General features: G+C 52.3%; 2 protein-coding genes across 9 annotated transcripts in view; one reads left to right on the forward strand and one right to left on the reverse strand.

The window, feature by feature from the left end:
* Window position 1: 1 nt before the first annotated feature.
* On the reverse strand, window positions 2–11,266 carry GORASP1 (golgi reassembly stacking protein 1). Of its 7 annotated transcripts, none has more exons than XM_015131327.3 (9): window positions 11,095–11,266; window positions 7,090–7,170; window positions 6,303–6,506; window positions 4,628–4,714; window positions 4,359–4,489; window positions 3,917–4,115; window positions 2,979–3,129; window positions 2,371–2,445; window positions 2–2,119 (listed from the first exon to the last, which is right to left on the reverse strand). In XM_015131327.3, the coding sequence occupies exons 1-9, from the start codon at window positions 11,176–11,178 to the stop codon at window positions 1,866–1,868; spliced, it is 1,266 nt and encodes a 421-aa protein (XP_014986813.2). In that variant the 5' UTR covers window positions 11,179–11,266; the 3' UTR covers window positions 2–1,865. The 7 variants fall into 7 exon arrangements, with proteins under 7 accessions (XP_014986813.2, XP_014986812.2, XP_077848322.1 ...); XM_015131326.3 differs by having other exon boundaries at window positions 2,371–2,523; XM_077992196.1 differs by having other exon boundaries at window positions 2,371–2,568.
* A 29-nt stretch (window positions 11,267–11,295) lies between these two features.
* TTC21A (tetratricopeptide repeat domain 21A) overlaps window positions 11,296–20,305 on the forward strand; it is a 31,538-nt gene continuing 22,528 nt past the window's right edge. For both annotated transcript variants that reach the window (XR_013413803.1, XM_001083557.5), the window contains exons 1-6: window positions 11,296–11,479; window positions 12,700–12,829; window positions 13,655–13,765; window positions 14,475–14,641; window positions 16,084–16,206; window positions 18,174–18,331. Coding sequence is in view for 1 of the 2 variants with exons in the window: in XM_001083557.5 (XP_001083557.3) it covers window positions 11,453–11,479; window positions 12,700–12,829; window positions 13,655–13,765; window positions 14,475–14,641; window positions 16,084–16,206; window positions 18,174–18,331 (716 nt within the window). In the remaining variant the exon portion in view is untranslated. The remainder of the gene's footprint in view (window positions 11,480–12,699; window positions 12,830–13,654; window positions 13,766–14,474; window positions 14,642–16,083; window positions 16,207–18,173; window positions 18,332–20,305) is intronic.

Here is a 20,305-nt window from a genome sequence, read left to right on the forward strand (position 1 = left end):
ATTTCGAAGTGTAGTACACATTTATTTTCTTTTCATTTGTCATTTTCTTTCATAGCAGATTACAGAGAAAGAAAGAAACCTCTGGTTTCATGTTCTCCCTGGAAATATTAGCATTGATACCCATTTTATCCTCCAACTTATGGGGGAAGGGAAAGTAAAAGTGAGGGAGGGAAGAGCCAGAACATTCGGGTGAGGGCAACTTTGGGTCAGACTGCCAGGCTACAGAGTTAAGGGAAGCTGGCCCCAGAACAGTCCTGTGGCGATTCTGTTCTACTTCCTGCATTCCTGCAGACTTGACATTGGGCTCCCAGACGATCCAGGACACAATGCCTCACTGTTCTGCACACGTGTCAGCTGCTCGGGTAGGCTTGACAAGGGTTTGCTTTAAATGAAGGGTTTGCTTCAAACTTAGGGTTTGCTGATTTGGGGCCCTCCCTCCATATAGTTGGTCTGTGCCCCCCAGAGCAGGCATTCCTTGTCCTGCACAGCTGACAGAGCTTGTGAGTTCCATGCATGTACACCAGCATTACACATGATCCTGTAAAGGTGAGACTTTCAACTAGGCACAGGCTAGAAGACAAGACCAGAGGCAGCTTTCATAATAATTAGCAGTGTGGGAAGTGACGGTCCAGTCAACACAGCAGAGGACTTCAGGTGATGAGGGGCCGTCCCGGATGGAGTGCAGGGCCTAACCTAGCCTTAACCTGCAAAGGCACCTGGGGTGGGGAGAACAGCTTCCTCCCCTACAACAGGAAAGAACAGAAGGGTCTTTACCTACTCTTAATCTATTCCCTTAATTCCCCCTTGGGGTTGGAAACTGTGTGTGAATAGACCTAGTCAGGTAGACTGGCTTTGAGAAATTGTTTAGGGTGTTGAACTTAAATTTGTGACTTTTATTCACTATTGAGGCTGGGTAGATGCCTTGTATATTTAGAAGAGATCACTGTTTAAGTTTGGGAGCTAACAGGAGTTGCCACTGGGGATACAGGTCTGTGGTATGTAGGCCCTGAGGAAGAAGAAATACTGTGGTCTGGGCACAAATGGGTCTCTGCTGAAGGGCCTAGAATTTCCAACCCACCTCCCTCCAGGAGAGGGGGGCAAGTACACTGCCTCTCTCCCCCTCCTGTGACTAGCATGGTGGCCAGCCTGAGCCAAGTGTGGCAGTGTAGCCTGCGGACAAGGACACATGACAGAGGACTCAGTGATTGGGACTTGAAAGGGGGTGGTCCCAGGGCTTCAGGGTCCCTTCCAGTACAGATGGGGTGGGCTGAGCTGTGCAGGAAGAATCAAAGCAACCAGGCCAACCCTGGACAGCAACCCCTTCCTTCCTCACCTCATCTTCACATTGGATTATAACCAGACCCTGCTGCCTCCTGGGCAGCCCCAGTGACCAGAGCAGGACCAAGCACTGGACCTGAGGGTACACGGCCAAAAGATGTCCTCCCACAAGGCCCGTGGCCCCCTCTCACCACCCACTGAGGCCTTATGCCCCACCCAAGCAGCAAAGAATCCTTCCTCTCCTACCCCAGCTCCTATAAAACAATTTGGGGTGCTGCTCCCAGCCCTCTACTACCCCAGAAAGACTTGTTTGAAACCCCCAAAGCCAGGACTATCAGGCAGGATAAATGCTGGGAGGTTACCTCTTGGACACTAGAAGTAGAGTCTGAGTGGACACAGAAGCCCCCTGCCAGCAGAAGTCCCTGCACATCACTTGGAGCTACAGCCTAGAAAGCTGAACACACAGGGCTGGGATCAGGCACAGGGCTAGGATCAGCTTGGAGCTGACCGCACAGTGCAGCCTGGGCTGCCTGCCCACATCTGGGCCTCATGAAATGTCACCAGGGGCCTTGTCACAGCCCAGGGTGTTATTCTGCGGTAGAGATCTGGGCCTGGCTGGCTAGCCCCTCAGCCTCCGTCCCAACATCTAGGCCCTCTGTGCTTGCTGGTTCCTCTTCAGCCTGAGCTTCAAGCAGCTCGGCAGACAGCCCATCTTCTGGTGAGGCTGCAGAGGTGAGACTGTCAGGAAGAGTCAGCTGAGGCAGGTGGTCCGCCTGGGCTTGGGCACCTGGGCTGTCCAGGAAGGGGACCTCAAACTCTGACCCAGACCATGTAGCCTCACCTGCAACACAGAAGATCAGGCTGAGGAGGCCTGCAAGAACCTAGGGCCATGGTGTTAGGGCCAGTAACCCCACTGACCACCCCCCATTGCCACTCCAGGTTTGATGGGGGATTGGAGATGGAGTATACAAATGCCTTGGTGTGACTCTGTCAACCCAATGGCCTGCTTCTGCCCAGCTGAAGAATTGAGGGCAGCCTTCCCAACAACCCGGGGTCCTTCCCAGAGGACTTCAGAAGGTGATGGCCACTCACCACCCCGCTCATGAGAACTGCTGCTGGAGCAGATGTCCTCTGGCCCTGAGGTTGAGACAGCTGTGGAGGTCAGTTCTGTGGAAGAGGGCAGGCTGGGCCACATACTGGCATTGCTGCTGTCCAAGAGGGAAATTCCTGACACGTCCAGGAAGCCTAGGGGAGGGTGGTGCAGTTCTTTGCCAGCATCAAACCTGACTGCTGAAAAGCAACACCCTGGGTTCAACTTGCCTAGGGCATCTGGCCCAGCCTGTGAGACTGTAATCGCCTCAGACCCTGGTGATACACCTCACCCAGCCTCAAAGAGGTTCCCACACTGCCTGTTTCTGAGGAAAGAAAGGGACCTGGAGTTGGTCATTATGGGAATAGCACAGTGGCAGTGGGCCTAGACTGCTCTGTCTCCAATTTGCTGTGTGACCTGAAGAAGGCCACCTCTCTTCTCTGGACTACAGACTCCCCATCTGTACACTAGATTGGATGGTATGCAACTATTAATATCTTGGTGTACATGAGATATGAGGGGTCGGCAGGGCCTGGGGAAAGTTTTGACATTCCTGCCAAAGTCCAGCCCCAGGCCTGGGGCCCACTCCTCTCCAGGGTCTGCCCACTACCTGGGTCCATGACTCGCTGCACTGGAGGTGGGGGCTGAAGAGGAGTCTCCATGAAATGGGGAAGTCCATCAGGGTCTGGAGCACTCTGGCTGGGACTCCCAGGCCCAGGAAGGGGATCCTCCATGGAGGAGTCAGGTGCCTGCAGCAGGGCCTAGGGAAGAAGAAGAAATGGGTAGGGGACAATCAGGACAGTGCCTCAAGGTGAAGAATTTTGCAGTCTAATCTTGTCCCAGGAGCACTGCTCTGCCTGAAGGAAATGGCCTTAATAAGCCACCCCTTCTTATATTGGTGATAGGAAGTCAGGCCTGAGGGGCCTGTCCTGGCCTCCCCTGCAGTGTTGGCACTGAGAGGGAGCACTCTTTCCACTCAGATGAGGAATCCCAGGTGCCCACCTGGCCCCGACACAGTCCCTTTGCCCCATCAATGACTCACAAGAAGACAGGGCCTTCCTTGAATTCAGGCGTACCTGGAGAACATCCTTGAATATTCCCTGGCCCAGACCCCAGGCACCAGCCCAGTGCCCAAAGGTGCTCTCAGAGGACCCACTCATCAGCTGTGAAGGCAGGGCCAGCACTTCCCTGCAGACTTGGCCAGACAACCATCCCAACTGTGGCTCTGGAGGCCCAGCCCTTTGTCCAGTTTTGCCACAACTCACAGGCACAGCAAGCACCCATCTCTGAGCCTCAGTTTCCCGCTCATGAAATGAAGATGACAACTTGGGCTTCACCTCCACCCTCACTTCTAGACCCAAGGGGCAGGAAAGCCAAAAGTGAGTTTCACTGCTCCAGGCATGGCTTGCCTGCTCCCACTGGGTCCCAGAAGTAGATGGGCCTCTCAGATCACAAAGGCCCCACAGGCCCCTGAGGGTTGCTGATGGCTCCCCAAGGGCAGCCTCTAGAGTCTTCTCTCTTCCCAGTTGATGGATTCTCCCCACATACCTCCATGTAGTCACTCTGCCTGGAACCTGTCTCCAGGGAAGGAGAGTCCTCGAGGGTGGGTCCAGGTGGTAGGGCATCATGCAGTGGGGTATCAGGTGGTGGAGCACAAGGTGGTGGGGTGCCAGGTGGCTTCTTGTGGTAGCTGGGGGGCTGAGTTGGGATCCGGTGTAGATACCCGTAGCCAATGCCACATCCCAGACTGCCGAAGGCCAGAAACATTCAATTCAGGGGCTTGTCCCATGGCCCTCCCTACCTTTGCTATCCCCACCTACTACCAGCAATAAGGGGACTGAAAAGAGTACTTCTGAAACACTGGTCAGCCTCAGGATCCCTGGGACAAGGGCCCAACCCTCCTCCATCTCCACCATAGAACTCTGAGGTCCATGCCCAATGGTCACGCCCCACCCACCTGGCCCTGCAGCCCTCCAACCCCATGAAGTACCTGCCCTCTCCACCCCAGGCTGCATTGGGAGTTACAGTCACCTCCCGGCAGGAGTCTGACTCGGAGTTATACACCATCAGCTTCAAGGGCTTCCCCTCATGAGACTCGATGAGCGTAAAGAAGTCCTCTGACTGTGAGAAACGCATAGCACCTGAGGCCTGCTTCCAGGGCTAAAGCCTCAACAAAACCAGACACTTCTCATGGACAGCACCCTTCTCTTCACACCACATCCAGAGGGTCTAGGGAGGGGAAAGCTACAGGTTCCTCACCTCCTGGAGGATCTGGTCCGAACCAACCACATAGTCTGTGTAGGGGCGCAGACCGGCAAGGGCAGCAGGTGAAGATGGTTCCACATCCTGGAGAAAGAACCGCAAGCCACTGGCCATGCTACTAGAGGTGTGGTTGGGGGATGGGAAAGGGCAGGGGGAACTGCCTTTTCAAGTAGTGAGTGGGACACTTGTCCTCTGTCCCTAAGCAGGGCTTCAAGCCCATACTCCCTCTTTTCACCCCTCCATTCCCCTGCCTCCCCCAGGTCTACAGCCTGTCCAGCAGAGGGCAATACCATGGTAAGGCTCAGCACCAGGCTCTGGAAGCTGACCCTGGGCTCAACTTCTGGCTCCAGATGCCCAGCTATATGACTGAAAACACATTATTGAACCTCTCCTAGCCTCAGTTTCCCCACAATTAAAAGCAAGATACACAGTATCTAACGATAGGGTTACTGAGAAAAATAAAGAAATATACGAAAAGAAGAAAAGCACACCTTGGCTACAGGAGGTACCCCACTACATTGCTGCCTCTGCTGCAAGCATGTGCCTAAAGACCCCTAGGGGTTGGAGGTGAGGACAATGAGCAAAACTGGGTACAAATAAGGATTCCTTTCTTCCTTGGGAAGTTTCACCACTCCCCATCTCCCTGGGAAATGCAAAGGAATTTGCATCATCAGTCCCCTCTCCCTCATGGGCAGATTAAAGAAGGCTGCAAGAAGGCCAGGCTCTCCCAAGAAGTCAGTGAGAAAAATAAGTGGCTAGAAAACAAACCAGCCAACTTCTAGTTCAGAGCACCCTCCTTCCACCAGGCTACAGGACTGAGCATTCAAGAACTTAGATACCATCAATGAGCACAGGTGTTGGGTGTGCACGTGTGTCTGTGGACAGACTAACATCTACGACAGCTTGGTCACTGAGGTTCGTTAAGATATCGATTAATCATATAACAATACACCAGAAAAAAACAGTATATTTACAGTCACGTTGCTTATTGACAGAGATACATTCTGAGAAATGCATTGTTAGTTGATTTCATTGTTGTGCAAACATAATACAGTGAACTTAACTTACACATAGCCTATTACACACCTAGAGTATATGGTGTGGCCTATTGCTCCTAGGCTACAAACCTGCACAGCATGTTATTGTTCTGAGTACTGTAGACAACTGTAACACAAGTATCTGTGTGGCTAAACATTCAGGCATAGAACAGGTACAGTAAAAATATGGTATTACAATCTTATGGAATCAATATTTTATATGCAGTCTGTGGTTGACTGAAATGTTGTCATGCAACACATGGCTCTGTGTGTGCGCGTACACACACACACACAGAGGGACACAAAATAATAAAAGCAGCAGCATTCCAGCAGTCCAACCACCATGCCAGTAGATGGTATTTCTGCCTTTCAAATTAAGTAACCTAGGTATAGAAGGTAAGAAAGTGCTGAGTCATGGCTAACGGGAAGCAAGGTACACTGTTCAGGTAGTAATGAGCTGCCCTCTCTGGGACACTGGAATGAGACCACATCCTGCCCTCTGTCTTCCCTGACCACGGCTCCAAGGCTCCCGCCCCACTCCTGCATGTCCCACCCTCACACCCCGCCCACATCCAGACCTGCCCCAGTGAACTCATCCTTCCGACACACCCTGCCCTACCATACCCCACACTCACCAGCACATGCCACACCTGCTCACTGGCCCTGCGGAAGCTGCAGAAGCGCACGCTGGCACCCAGTAGGCCCTGGCCGCCCCACATGTTGCTGGGTACCACCTCCACCTCGCGCACCCTCATGGTCTTCATATTGAACACCTCCAGCTTCACGGGCTTCTCCACATTGGCTTTCAGTAGTGCCTTCAGTGTGTCATTCTCTTTGTTCTGTGGGGGCAGTGGGGCTGACTCCAAGGCCACCCCATGCCCAGGCTAGGACCCTCAGATAAGTCTGGGCCTGAGATGGGGCAAGGGCCTTAGTGGGCAGCAGCCCCCAGCAGGGTCACTGTGGGGATGGGCCAAGGTAGTGGATGGGCCAGGTTCACAGACCAGGGTTAAGCCTGTAGCCACTGGGACCCCTACCTCCCCCAAGCACTGCCAAACCTTCCTCAGCCTGCCAGAAAAAGCAAGCAAAAAGCCTCTGGGATCCACAGCATTCCAGTGCTGCCCCACTCTGAGCTGCCCCTTGGCCAGGGCCCTCATATCCCTCACGCCCAGGAGGCAGGCCCCATGGGCCTGTGGCCACCTCCAAGAGGCCATCTGTCCTCTGTCCACCCCAGAGAGCTCAGAAGCTGAGCACTGGGCAGGGCCCCAGTCAGGCTCTAAGTACAACCCTGGCAGAAGGGGAGACAGGGCTGGGACTCCCTTTAGAAAAAAAGGGAGGGAAGGGTAGACTGGGGCCTGTGGGACAGATGGAGACACACAAACACACACAAGCAAGCAAAGCAGAGGCAGGGTTGGGGAACCTCACCAGCCTCGAGTGCCCAATGGTGATGATGAAGTCAAAATAGGGCTCCAGGCCCGCCTGCTGGGCTGGGGAGTTCTCCTGCACCTGTCCCACAGCAAAGGCCACAGTCACTGCGCCAACCCTGGGACTCTCCAAGTAGCCCTCTCCCCCATTTCAGGAACCATCAGCACTCCCGGTGTGCCAGCCAGAACACATGCCTGGCGTGAACTGTTCTGGGCATTCTCAAGGTTCACTCCATGGTCTCTTGCTACCTTCCTGAGCAAAAATTTTCCTCTTAGGAAAATGGCTCCTTCCTGATTATGATCCATAGATGCTTTCAGAAATGGCTTATAGCCCAGGACATCATTAGGGGCTCCCAGGAGGCAGTATGGAGACAGGCTGGCCCAGGCCTGTGGGAATGCTGCTCTAGAGGGCTGGGCTAGGGTTGGCTGGAAAGCCAAAAGGATTTACCAGAAAGGTTTAGACTGGACAAGAAGGGAGGGCCCTGATGTGCAGTGGAAGTGGGCAGGCCTCAGGAGGGATATACCCAGGGCTGTGCCCAGAAAGAGGAGTGGGAAAGGCAGCTTGCAGCCAGATCCCAGGGGTCCCCAGCCTCTGGGGTGGGAGACCCAGGCTCAGTCCAGCAGGTAATGAAAGCCACTGGCAGAGGAGCAGACCCCAAGGGTAGAACTGGGCCTGAGCCAGGGAGCCCAGTGAGTGGGCAGTGCCAATCCCCACACCCTGGCTCTGGACTGAGGAGCCTCCCACTGGCTCAGCTACCCTACCAGCCTCATAGTGTAGCCTCCATGCCTGTGCAGGACACCTCCTCCAGGAAGCATTCCCAGTCCCAGGGTGCTCCCTGCCCCTCCCTGAACTCCCCAGCTCACTGCTGCTGTCTCCAAAAGCACAACCACCAGGCCTTGCAGGCTGCAGCAGAAATCCATCCCAAAAGCCCCATTTACAGAGCCTGGCTTAAACAATGCAGGCTTTGTCCCAAGGCCCTAGACCCGAAGATGGACCCACACCCTCTGGCTTTTGGCTATAGGCATTTGATGACCTGTTGGTGTAGACACCAGCCAGACCCAGCTCAGAGGGCACAGGACTTAGGCTCTTGCTGCCTCCTCATGGGAAAGGCCCTGTGGCTCCTGCTACACACCAGCCCCTCCAGTTTTGGATTCCCCAACCTGAAGGACAGCTCATGAAGACTAGGCTGAGAACAAATCGCTGAGATTAAGGCCAGTTTGCCCCTGAAATTAGGACTCCCTTCTGGCAGCATCACCAACTGGGCCCCTCCTTATCACCTCCAGAAGTTGCCATGGCTTCCAAAGGGAGTGAGTGCAGCCCAGAAATCAGATCTGGCCCTACTTGGCCTGGCCCAGTAGGCAAGCTGCTCCCAGGCCCCACTGCAGGGGAGCTCTGGGCCCTGCCCTCTAACCCTTGGAGTGAGGGGATCTTTTGAAAACCACAGGACAGTTATTCAGGAACAGCTTGGGGACAGTGCCCCTACCTGATCACGGCCACTTCCAAACCACTCCATGTCAGGTGCCTGCCTATTCCCCTCCCCACTCCCCAGCATTGCATGTCAGCTGCTCTCCATCATTAATGAGGTCCAGAGACTCAGGCCCCAGGATGGGCTCCTTGACCCACCCAGTACCTCCACCCACCCTCTCCTATGGCTTTGTCTTCTGCTTGGCTACACTCCACTTTTCTCACCTGGGGCCTCGTCACAACTCACTATGGCTCCACAGCTGAAATAATCTATGCTGCTGCCCACTGTATTGCTCCCCCTTCAGAAACCACTGCCTGCTATCCAGCTCCCTCAGGGGCTCCCATCCCAGCCTGCCCCATGGCCCTTTAGTGCTGCTTTTCCTAATGCTTCCACCCTATCCTTCCCAATCAGGGAACCTAATGGAACTCACAGTGATCACAGCTTATTCTTACTAAGGGCTGGTCGGCTGAGTGCCAGGGGATGGTACCACCTCACCTGCTTTATGTATCATTTAACCTTTTTAATAACCTCAAATGACAGATGAGACCAAGTACTCAGTAATTCAGCAATTTGACCCCAGGAAATCCAACCCAGAGCCCTCCCCCAACCACTGCCCTCTCCTAACAGCTGTTTCCTGGTGAATCTGCCACTACTCTAAGCTCACTGAGGGCAGTGACTTCTCCAAAGTGTTAGGCACACAGCGAGGTGCCAATATTTCTAGAATGCAGCACAGCTGTTCTTCAATGTTGTTAAATGTAAGTAGGTCATGTCACTCCTCCACTTAAAACCTCCTGATGGTTCTACATCTCAGAATACAATCTTAAATCTTCAGGACAACAGGCAAGGTCCTACGTGGTCTGCTCTGGTCTCCTCCTCACACTGGCCACACCACCCAAGCACACCAGCATCACCTGGCATTTCCTCAAACACACAAGCACAACATACCTCGGGGAGTCTGCACAAGCTGGTCCTTCTGCCTGGACTACTACTATTCCCCTAAATATCTGTGTTGTCCACTCTTTACTTCCTTCAGAAGCATCTGTTCTAATGTGACTTGAGAAGAGGCCGTTCCTGACCACTCTATCAATAACAGCACCCACTCACTATTCTGTATCCCCTTAACCTGCTTTATTTTTATCACTAGTAATTACCACCTACCATGTATTTTTTTCATTTCCCTTCTTTCCCTACCAGCATTCCAAATGTCAGTTCCAGGAGAACAGGGACCATGTTTGTTCTGTTCACTGCTTTATCTCTAGAGCCTTAGAATTCTGCCTGCCAGAGTAGGAGCTCAAAACTATGTTTTTGTGATGACAGCCTCTGATTCCTGGTCCCTCTCCGATTTGTCCCTCTCCATCAGGCAGGTTCCTCCCATCTCCGAAGCTCCCATCATCGCCCTACCCCTCCTCTTGCCAATATCCTGAGTTCCTTTGCCTTTAATCAAACCTGTTGGAAGACGCTCCTGGCTGGATGCATTCCACTGTCAACACTTGCTGTTTGGTGCCTCACTGTAAGAAAGCCCATTACCAAGCACAAATCCTGTCAACTCTGGGTTCTCCAAGCCAGCCCGGTTTTCACGTTAAGAAACTCCTCCTTTAGCCCTCTCATGTGGCTAGCTGGCAACAGACCTTACATTCGAAACACACAAACCGACAAACTTGCCCGTCTCCACTCATCTCTGCATCCAGCTGCCTTTCACTAGGGAAAGGGGGGTGCAGGGACGCCTCTTCCCCGCAGCATTCCGAGGTGAGAGACCCCCAGCCCCTCTCACCTACATTATAGCCCTTCCCTCTCCGCAAGCACAAATCTCCATCAGGCTGCGGCCCCTCTCCTCACCTTCACAGCCCACTCCGTTCTAGGAACCCCACTCCGTCTCCACTTTCCGGAAGCCTGCTCGCCCAGACTTCCTTGTAGAGGCATCTAAAGGCTGGGACCCTCCCCAGCTGCAAAAGCTCTCCTCGAGGATTCTGCAGCACTCTCCTGGCCCTCCCCTTCCCCACTATCCCGTGGCTGGTTTGCACCGGTCCTCTACACTCGGAAGCCCTTACGACCCTACGACTCGCGGGATGCGCACCGACGGGCTCTCCTGCAGCTGCGTCCACTAGGTTACCCCGGCCCCCGGGACTGTCCTCGGCATGGCTGACTCTCTTCCCAGGCCCAGCACGGAGCGCGGACGCGGCAGGCGAGCGTAAATATGTGCTAAGTGCAAGAGTGCGTCCTGACTGGCAGTGGTGCATTCTTCATCCGGGAGGAGCGCCATTCCCGGCGGCCGGACCGGGAAAACGCTCCGCTTCCGGCACTGCTGTCACTTGGTGCGGGCGCTGGGCCCGACCGTGGCCGCAGAGTGGCCAGGGTCCGGGAGTCCCGCGAGGCCGCCTCTCCCAGGCGGCTCCCACCGGGCAGGGGGCACCGCCCGCCACCCACGCGAAAACACTCCGGCCGGGACCCCGCCGCAGTCGCCAGCCAGCCGGCGACCGGAGGCCCAGGCGCGGGGTTGCGAGCGCCCTGCCAAGGTCACCGGCGCCGCGGCGGCGACTCACCCCGTGCAGGTGGAAGCCCTCGGCGCCGCCCGCGGGCTGCTCAGCGCTGACGCCCAGGCCCATGGCAGCGGCTCCGCTCGGCATCCGGGTCCACTCCCGCTTCGCCTACCCAGGCCGACCCGGCGCCACTAGCACGGACTCGCTCTCTCGGCGCTCGATTCCTGCGCCTTGTGACGTGAAGCGCTTTGTTCCTCCCACTCCAGACACTGACGCTCCTAGCAACCGGCTAGCAGCTCCGTTTCCAAGGACTGTAACGCCTTCAACCGCCCGCCGTGATAGAGTGCCCACGACCCTGCCTCGGGAATCCCGCTCCGCACCGCCCCACCAGACCCGGACTCGGAGCCGCGAGCGGCCCGAGATGAGCAGCAATGACTCCTCCCTTATGGTGCGTGGCCTGGGCGCTGTCCGACCGCTCCCTCGTGACTCCCCGCCTCTGACACAGCGACCTCGTGCCTTGCTACTCTCCTGCCACCCTTCGCCGTCCTCAGTTATATATCAGGCGGTCCTGCCCTTTCTTGCCCCATTCTTCCTGGCAAGCGCATCTTCTCCGGGGCTTCTGCGCTCCCTGAGCCCTAAATTAGCATCCCCGGTTCTTGAGCTACCCCAAACCAGCGCATCTCATCACTATCATTATCCTTTCTTGTCATCATCCCTTCTTCCACCCAGCTCACTCTCGCCTGCGCCTCCCACCCCCGTTGATGGCATCACTATTTAATCTCCTAGCCTTAACTCATACCTCTTCCTTATACTCATCTTCTAATCCTGTCTTCAAGAAATGCCAGCTCCTCAATGTCTCCTGAGTTTTCTTTTTATCTTTTTATCTTCTAGCCCAGAACCAGCACCATCTCTCCCCCTGAGCGCCTGCAACAGCCTCCTTTCCCATCTGGTTTCTCTGCTCTGGCTTTCTTCAGCAGCAGTAGTCCCTGCTGCCACCACAGCACACACTCCCCACACGCAGAAGCAGCCAGAGCCAGAGTGGTTGTTGCAAAAATGTACCTCTGAAAACATCCCTCGCCTTAAAACCATTCTGCTTTCTGTTACCCTTAGGATGGTGTTTGGGCTCTTTCGTATGGCCCACGAGGCTGTTTACAGTCCAACCACATCTGTTCCCAACCTAGCACTCACAAACCTTGGGGGAAGTGAAACTTAACTTTAAAATCTCAGCCCCTTTGTCAAGCTATAGTCCATGGGCTTAAGCTTCCTTAGCTGTGAAAGATACTGAGAGGGCTGTGTACAGGATAGTGGATATGAAGCCCACAATAGCTTGTAACTACAATTGGTATAATTTTTCTTATTATGTGTCCTCATTTTTCCCCCTTATTCCCTTCCTAAGACAAAGCCTGGGTTGTATTCCCCGTCATAGTTGAACCAGAATCTGTTGGTAATCCCCCAAACACCTCCAAACTCTTTCCTGGAGAAACTACATGGAGCTGCTCCCAGGGCTGTTAGAGGACAGGATGAGGCCTGAATGTTTCCTCTTTCTCTTCCCTTTGCAGAACTGAGGAGGAGCAGGGGATAGGGAAGGGAGCAGGTCTCATCCCATCTGGGACAGAACAGAGACAGAGAAGGGACTGGGCTAATGCAGCTATGTCTTCCTTCATACAGGCTGGGATCATTTACTATAGCCAGGAAAAGTACTTCCACCACGTGCAGCAGACTGCAGCTGTGGGCCTGGAAAAATTCAGCAATGACCCTGTGTTGAAGTTCTTTAAAGCTTATGGAGTCCTCAAAGAAGGTAAGGACTTGGCAGTGTTGGTCTTGTGACCCCAGGCACTAGCCCGGCCCTAACACTCTGGCTCCATCTGGATGCCTCCTTGTATCCTAGTTATGGTCCCATAAAAACAGTTTCATACTCAGCGGCTGGATTCCCACGGGAATCCACAGAAGCCTACGTAATCCATATCTAGTTGACTTTTGAGACCTCAGAGCGCTCACTATCCCTGCTCTGCACCTCGGGTTCCCTCTCTGTAAAATGAGTGATTGGAGAGATAGCTGCATGATTCTTGAAGTAATTCCAGGCCTGGAAGCTGAGAACTGGTAATGCAGGCAAAGGAGGAGGAAGAGGTAGGTGTGAGGACAGGTGGGTATGGTACAGGTACAGGGAAAGGAGTGGGGCCCATGCGGGTGCAGATGCGCTGACATTCAGAAGGTGGTCCTGGGCTGAGGACTGGCCGAATGGCCCATGGCCAGTATCTGAGGACATGGAGGGATAAATGTAATCAGTGGCTCTTGAGCACTAGCTGGGAAAGCCCTGCCTGAAGTCCTTCTTCAGAACTGACGCAGCTAATGATTGCAGCCTCACACATATCCCCACAAGTACTCACAGGTACACCTTTCAAGTCCAAGATTTCCAGCCCCCAACAGCCTGGACCATGTTACCAGCAGCTCTTTCCCAGAGCCCCAGTCTTCAGGGAGCTTGGGTCACTGGGGACCTTTCAGACCAGTTAGTCCTCTGACTCTGGGCAAAGGCAGGTAGTGCTGAGCCGTTGGGTCAGCTACAGAGTCTCATGTCCTCTAATCCTGGAGCTTGAGAGTATAACTATGTGGACTGTCTTTGCAGAGCACATCCAGGATGCCATCAGTGACCTGGAAAGCATCAGGCATCACCCAGACGTGTCCCTGTGCTCCACCATGGCCCTCATTTATGCTCACAAAAGATGTGAAATCATTGGTGAGTGCCACCATGCTCAGCCAGGCCTGACCCACCAGGGGAAAGAAAGCCCTGCCCCAGAGATACACAGTCCCTCAAGGGCTGCCAAAGGAGGTGTGTGCCCTGGTGGCTGGGCAGATGCTGTTAACCAGTGAGAAGTGACTGCTGCTCGTCTCCCCTTGGAGGTCTGGGAGAAGACGCCATGCCTGGATCCAACTGAGTGGAAGCAGGCAGAACCCATGACAGTGGGAGGGGTCCATGCTCCAGATCCCAAGAGTTGGGGAAACACCCTTCTTCTTTGCCAAGATCTTGTCAGAAAAACCAGCTAATATATATAATTCTACCCCTAATCTCCACCCCTCTAGAGTCAGGGAGGGGGTCCAAGAGTGACTACAGACTACTATTTCCCCACTCATAATAAGTTGTAGGCCTGAGGCTAAGGATTTTGGTTTGGTCTGCCTGCTCAGCACACTGCTGGGCACAGAAAAGAGAAGATAATCTCAGAGAGCACACCTGAGTCCAGGCCGGGGCAGCCCCTGCGGCATCTCAAGGGCAGGTACTGCTGGTTTCTAGGCCTTGGACTGCACGCGGTGTGCTGCATATGTTGAAGGAGATCCACAGTGTGTGAGAGAGACCCAGAGGTAGTTCTCTGGGCTCTTGGTGGCCCCTGCAGAACTAGGCAGACTTCCGCATCCTAACTCTCCCTCTTCCTTCGCTCTTGGATTTACAGACCGAGAAGCAATTCAGGAGCTTGAGTACAGCCTGAAGGAAATACGCAAGACAGTCAGTGGGACTGCCCTGTACTATGCTGGTGTCTTCCTCTGGCTCATAGGCCACCATGACAAGGCCAAAGAGTACATTGACCGCATGCTGAAGATCTCTAGAGGCTTCAGAGAGGTACTCACCACACCATGGGGACAACAGGCGAAGAAAGCAGCATCCAAACACATAATAGCAGGGTGGCCCTTACTCCCACAAAGGGCCCTGAAACTGGGGGAGAGCCACACCCAGGCACTGATGAAATACTGGGTCTCACAGTTGCCCCAAGTATGTTGTCTCTGGGCTTAGCAGAGGTTACTCATTGGCGTTTGTCCATAGAGTCTGATTTCTAGATAGATTTTCTATGGCTTGCACCATATTCTTAAGAAATTTTTTTTTGAGACCTCACTGCAGCCTCAGCCTCCCAGGCACAAGCAGTCCTCCCACCTCAGCCTCCCAAGTAGCTGGGACCATAAGTGGGTGCCAACACATCCAGCTGGTTTTTACATTTTTTGTAGAGACTGGGTCTTGCCATGTTGCCCAGGCTAGTCCAGACTTACTGGTTCTTTTGAGGACCCAGATGAGCTGGTCACACTGGGCCATTCCCTTCCTATAGTGCTCTGCTGGAACTGAATGGTGGCTCATGCAGTACAGCCCATATACTGTATATCTGCACTAATATGGAATTTGAAGCCTCAGTCTAGACCATGCCTTCTCAGCAGGGCTGATATCAATTTTCAAAGGGTGTAGACATGGTCCCTGGGGGAGAAGATGAAAAAAATCTTATTCTTTATATATAAAATACACACACATATATATAGTACACAATACACAGATATGGTATATCTGAGGCATTAACATTTCTTGCAGGGGAAGGGATTAATTAGGAAACAGTATCTAAAGAGACTCCTTAGGACAGATAATAGAAAAAGAGAAATAGAAATATAACAGAGAAATACTGATCTAGGCCATCATGAGGGGTGCTTTAGGGCAGGGCTCTTCCAAGTCTGCTTCCCAGGCCTGGCCCTCCCCATCTGCCAGGAGAGGCTGGGTGAAGGCTAACATGGAACCAGCGAGGTCCGCGAGCTCAGAATGGCTCCTGCTCACCCACTCAGAGGGCATTCCTGGGCTTCCTATGCAGGGCCAGGCCTTGTGCTGGCCTAAGAAGTGGAGAGATCAAGAGTGGCCCTGAGTAGGACCCCATGTTGGCTACTGACCCCAGTGTAAACAGGCAATGACAGGATAGGTGAGTGTGCCTCAGTAAGGGTTATGGAGAGCTGTAAAGGTACAGGGAAGGAGGTCTCCTAAGCAGGGGCCTCTGAGGCTGAGTTGTACTGAGTGGTAATGGACATCAGGTGCAGGGGTTTGGTTGGGAGTGGGAGGGGTGCTGTCCAGGGCATTTCCAGACAAAGCAACAATGGGAGACCTGGCCGTGAGAAAGAACCGGCTGCCCTGAGATCTGCATGGGGCTGTGCCTGGCGGGGCCTCAGGGTGTTGGGTGGCAAAGGGTGGATCGTGTGCAGGCTGGGTTGAAGCTGTGCGGAACCAAGGACTTCATCTTTCATCTTGTTCTCATCCAGGCCTATGTGCTCAGAGGCTGGGTGGACCTCACCTCAGACAAGCCCCACACTGCGAAGAAAGCCATTGAGTACCTGGAACAAGGAATTCAGGACACCAAAGATGTGCTGGGGCTGATGGGAAAGGTGGGCAGTGGGAAAGGGAGAGGTAGAAGTATTCCTGGCCAGGCCACTGGAACCAGAGACCCACCAGGTACCCCCAGGCCAAAACCTCAGTCTCCAGATGCCTCATCTGGTAGATGAAGAGCAGAGGCCCAGAGAGGTTCAGCAGCCAACCCAGGGTTACACAGCAGTCCAAGGTCCACTCTACTTCTCAAATTCTTCCTGGTTGATCTGAGTTTCTGTCTCATTTGCATGGGGGTCTTCTCAGGGTCACTATCTGAAGATCTGTCCTTCCTTGACCATCTCACGCTTTCTGTCTGCCTCTGTGTTAGTTTCACTCAATGCCTTTCTCCCTTCTTTTATTTTGACCTTCCCATTTCACCTCTTTGTACCTGTTAAATTCATTTAGTGTGCCGTAAGAAAAGGGAGGTATATATTTTATATGTTCTGTATTTTCTGATCTTGTTTCTTTTTTCTCTTGTGAGCCTCATGGAATTAATCTTTGAGAGAAAAAAATGTCCTCATATTTTCTTCTGTTTGTATATTTTTTATTATAAAAGAGTATGTACTTATTTAAGAAAACAGAAGCCTAAAAAAAGTCAACAGATGAATTAAAATGGCAGGCTTAGTCTTACCGCTCCAAGACAAGTGTTAGTATTTTAGGGCAATGTCTTCTAGTCTTCTTTCTATACTTGGGTCCAGGGTGTGTGTTAGGTTGGCTTTCTGGGTGGCAGAAAGCGATGGAGATTATTGTGAGCCAGCTTATCACAGAGCACCCTTGGGGCCAGCATCTGTGGAAAGAGAAGGCTGGCTGTGAACAGTCACAGCAAAGGCCGCAGCCAACTCTGTGAGGAACTCTGGAGCTGGGAAGCCCCTTCAGTGAGCTCCCCGTCAGTGCCCTGACACTGGAGGTGGGCTGCCCCAGGGACAGGTGTGACCTGGGACAAAGCAGCTCCCTTCAACCATGGGTGATCCCTGGAGGGAGGCTCCATTGAGAGCCATCAGTCACCAACTCTCCTGCTCCTGATGGTAGGGGGGTGGGTCACAGTGTTGGTATATAATGTAGTTTTCACCCTAGGGCATATTATCATTTACTTTGTTTTTCTTCATGTAATATTGTCTTTGTGTAATATTCAAAATGTCAGTTTGAACATAGATGTAAAGCCAGTCTTCTATTGTATAGGCATAATGTAATTTACCAACCCGGTCACCTATTGTTTGGATATTGGGATTGTTTCTGGTTATGCACTTAAAGTTTTTCAGTGAACACATTTATACAAAAATCTTCATTATACAGAATAATCCTCTTGTTTTTAATGACAAGTCTCTTAATGGGGGTTACTGTAGGTCTGAGGGAAGCCCTCCTTTCAGAGTCCAATTTCAAGTCTTTTAGAAGCATTGCCCCCTGGCCCTTAGGGCACCTGTGTCGTGACTGTTTGAGGAGAACCTAGTGGCTGGTGTTTGCCTGCAGGGGCCATGACCGCAGCCCAATAGGCCTTGACAGAACAACAACAAAAAAACTCCACAACCTTGCGATAGAAGTAGTTGCCAGAAAACCCTAACTGACTCAGAATTGCTAAACTGGGCCTTGGCAAGCAATTTCAGTGATGCAATACAGAAAAGTGAATGGGAAATGAATGGAAAATTTATGGAAGTGGAAAGTGCCCAGTGACCTCACCTCTCGCCTTCAGGGTAACCTCACATGGGCTTGCCCTATCCCAGGCCTGCTAAGTTTCCCAAGCTTGGGACTTAGCTATGTCCCCAAAGCCCCTGTTCATCCTGTCCAAGAACCCAAGACTGTTGTAAACCTTGATATGTCACTCTTTCTCCCAGGGACTTTGAGGGCCTACTGGCCCAGCTGAGAGGACCCGCAGTGCCCATGTGTCAGGTTCTGTTCCTGTTTTCATGGAGACACTGAGACAACCCCCCTCCAACAAACTCCCTTCATGGGCACTCCCTTCACGGAGGCTCTTCTGTCTGGCTCCCAACAGGCAATGTACTTCATGATGCAGCAGAACTACTCAGAGGCCCTGGAGGTGGTGAACCAGATCACTGTGACTTCAGGGAGCTTCCTGCCAGCCCTCGTCCTGAAGATGCAGCTGTTCTTAGCTCGGCAGGACTGGGAGCAGACAGTAGAAATGGGACATAGGTGAGTTACTGCCCAACCGTGCAGCTTCCTTTCTTTCCAAGACAAGGGTGCTAACACGTATGTTACCATCTTATAAGATGGTGAGGCAGGAAAACAAGGCGGAAAGGTAAATATCGCCCATAGAGGAACTGGGAATTGTGCTATGGCCAAATTGGGATGAGGAGGAGACGGGGGACGGGTGTGCAAGCAAACGAAATACACATCATAACATGAGGCTAGGAGCTGTGGCCTGTGATGGCTAAATCAAGAAATAGAGGGTAAAGGCTTGTTAAACAACAAGAGGCAGGGAAGGACCCATCGAAAGAACTAAAGCAAGAGTTCCAGGGTAGAAAGCAGTGGCTGTGAAAACTGCAGGAGAATAAGACTAGAATATATTTCATTATTAAGTTTTTTTTTAAACTATGAGTATGGTATACCTTAATAAAAACTTTAGGGGAAAAAAGTCACTGGTGACTTTGAGAGAAGTGTTTTAGCAGCAGACTGGGTACATAAACCAGAGAGCAGATTTCAGGAGTTATTGGGCGTGTAGAAACCAGATACCAAGTGTAGAGTGATCTGGAAGCATTGTGAAGAAAAATGAAAACGGCTTTTGGGAGGATATTTGATGCAAGGCTTTTGGCGAGCCAAAAAAAAATGTCTCTTTAAACTCTAATGGGCACAGTGGGCTCATCCCTGTAATCCTAACACTTTGGGAGGCTGTGGCAGAAGGATTGCTTGAGCCCAGAAGTTCAAGACCAGCCTGGGCAACATAGTGAGACCTTGTCTCTACAGAAAATAAAAAAATAAAATCAGCTGGGCATTGTGGTGTGCACCTGAAGTCCCAGCTACTAGGGAGGCTGAGGTGGGAGAATCACTTGAGCCCAGGAAGGTTGAAGCTGCAGTGAGCTGTGATTGTGTCACTGCACTCCAGCCTGGGTGACAGAATAAGACCCTGTCTCAAAAAATAATAATAATAAATAAAAATAAACTCTAACACTTTATTTTTATCACAATCATTCTAAAATGTATCATCTTCATTTTTTTCCCAGTAAGAGTTAATGGCCCATGAGTTATCACTATGACTTGTAACTGAATTATAGGGAAATATATAGCACAGGTCTAAAAAAAAAAGCATATAATCAAACTTCTTCCTTCCCTTGGGAAGAATCCTAATTCCTCAGCTGATGGCTGGAACTTGAATCTTATAGAGAGGTGCTGGTGGCAAATCAAACATGTCTCTATCCTGCCCAGCCCACAGGCGCCACACACAAGCTGCTAATGCCTGTGTGGACCTCAGCTTCCCTTTCTCACAGTGTAGACCTGGCCTTCGTAGGAGCTTGCTTTGGAGGCTAGGTCTCAGGCCAGCAGCTCACCTGGAAGCACCTGGCTGAAGCCATATGTGGGTGTTTGTGGCCTCCCCGGCCCTGGCCCTGCTGTGCCCATGTGAAGGGAGACAGTGTTTGGGGCCAACAGATTGAATCCAGTGCCCCCCAGCGTGTTCCCTCATGGAAGCTTTCCTAGTTAGTGGGATTCATAGAATTCCCTCAGATTTTTTTTTTTTTTTTTTTTTTTGGAGACGAAGTCTCGCTCTGTCGCCCAGGCTGGAGTGCAGTGGTGCGATCTTGGCTCACTGCAAGCTCCGCCTCCGGGTTCACACCATTCTCTTGCCTCAGCCTCCTGAGTAGCTGGGACTACAGGCGCCCGCCACCTCGCCTGGCTAATTTTTTTGTATTTTTTAGTATAGACGGGGTTTCACCATGTTAGCCAGGATGGTCTCAATCTCCTGACCTCGTGATCCGCCCGCCTTGGCCTCCCAAAGTGTTGGGATTACAGGCGTGAGCCACTGCTCCCGGTCCCTCAGATTTTTAAAACTCTGCTCTATAAAGGTGTGTTTCTGTTTTCATCCCTAATATATTTTTTCTTTCTTTTCTTCATTAATATTAAAAGTCTGCCTCTCTTATTAGCCTTTTTAAAGAACTAGCTTTGAGTTTTGTA

Source organism: Macaca mulatta, chromosome 2, assembly GCF_049350105.2.
Source record: "Macaca mulatta isolate MMU2019108-1 chromosome 2, T2T-MMU8v2.0, whole genome shotgun sequence".
NCBI lineage: Eukaryota > Metazoa > Chordata > Mammalia > Primates > Cercopithecidae > Macaca > Macaca mulatta.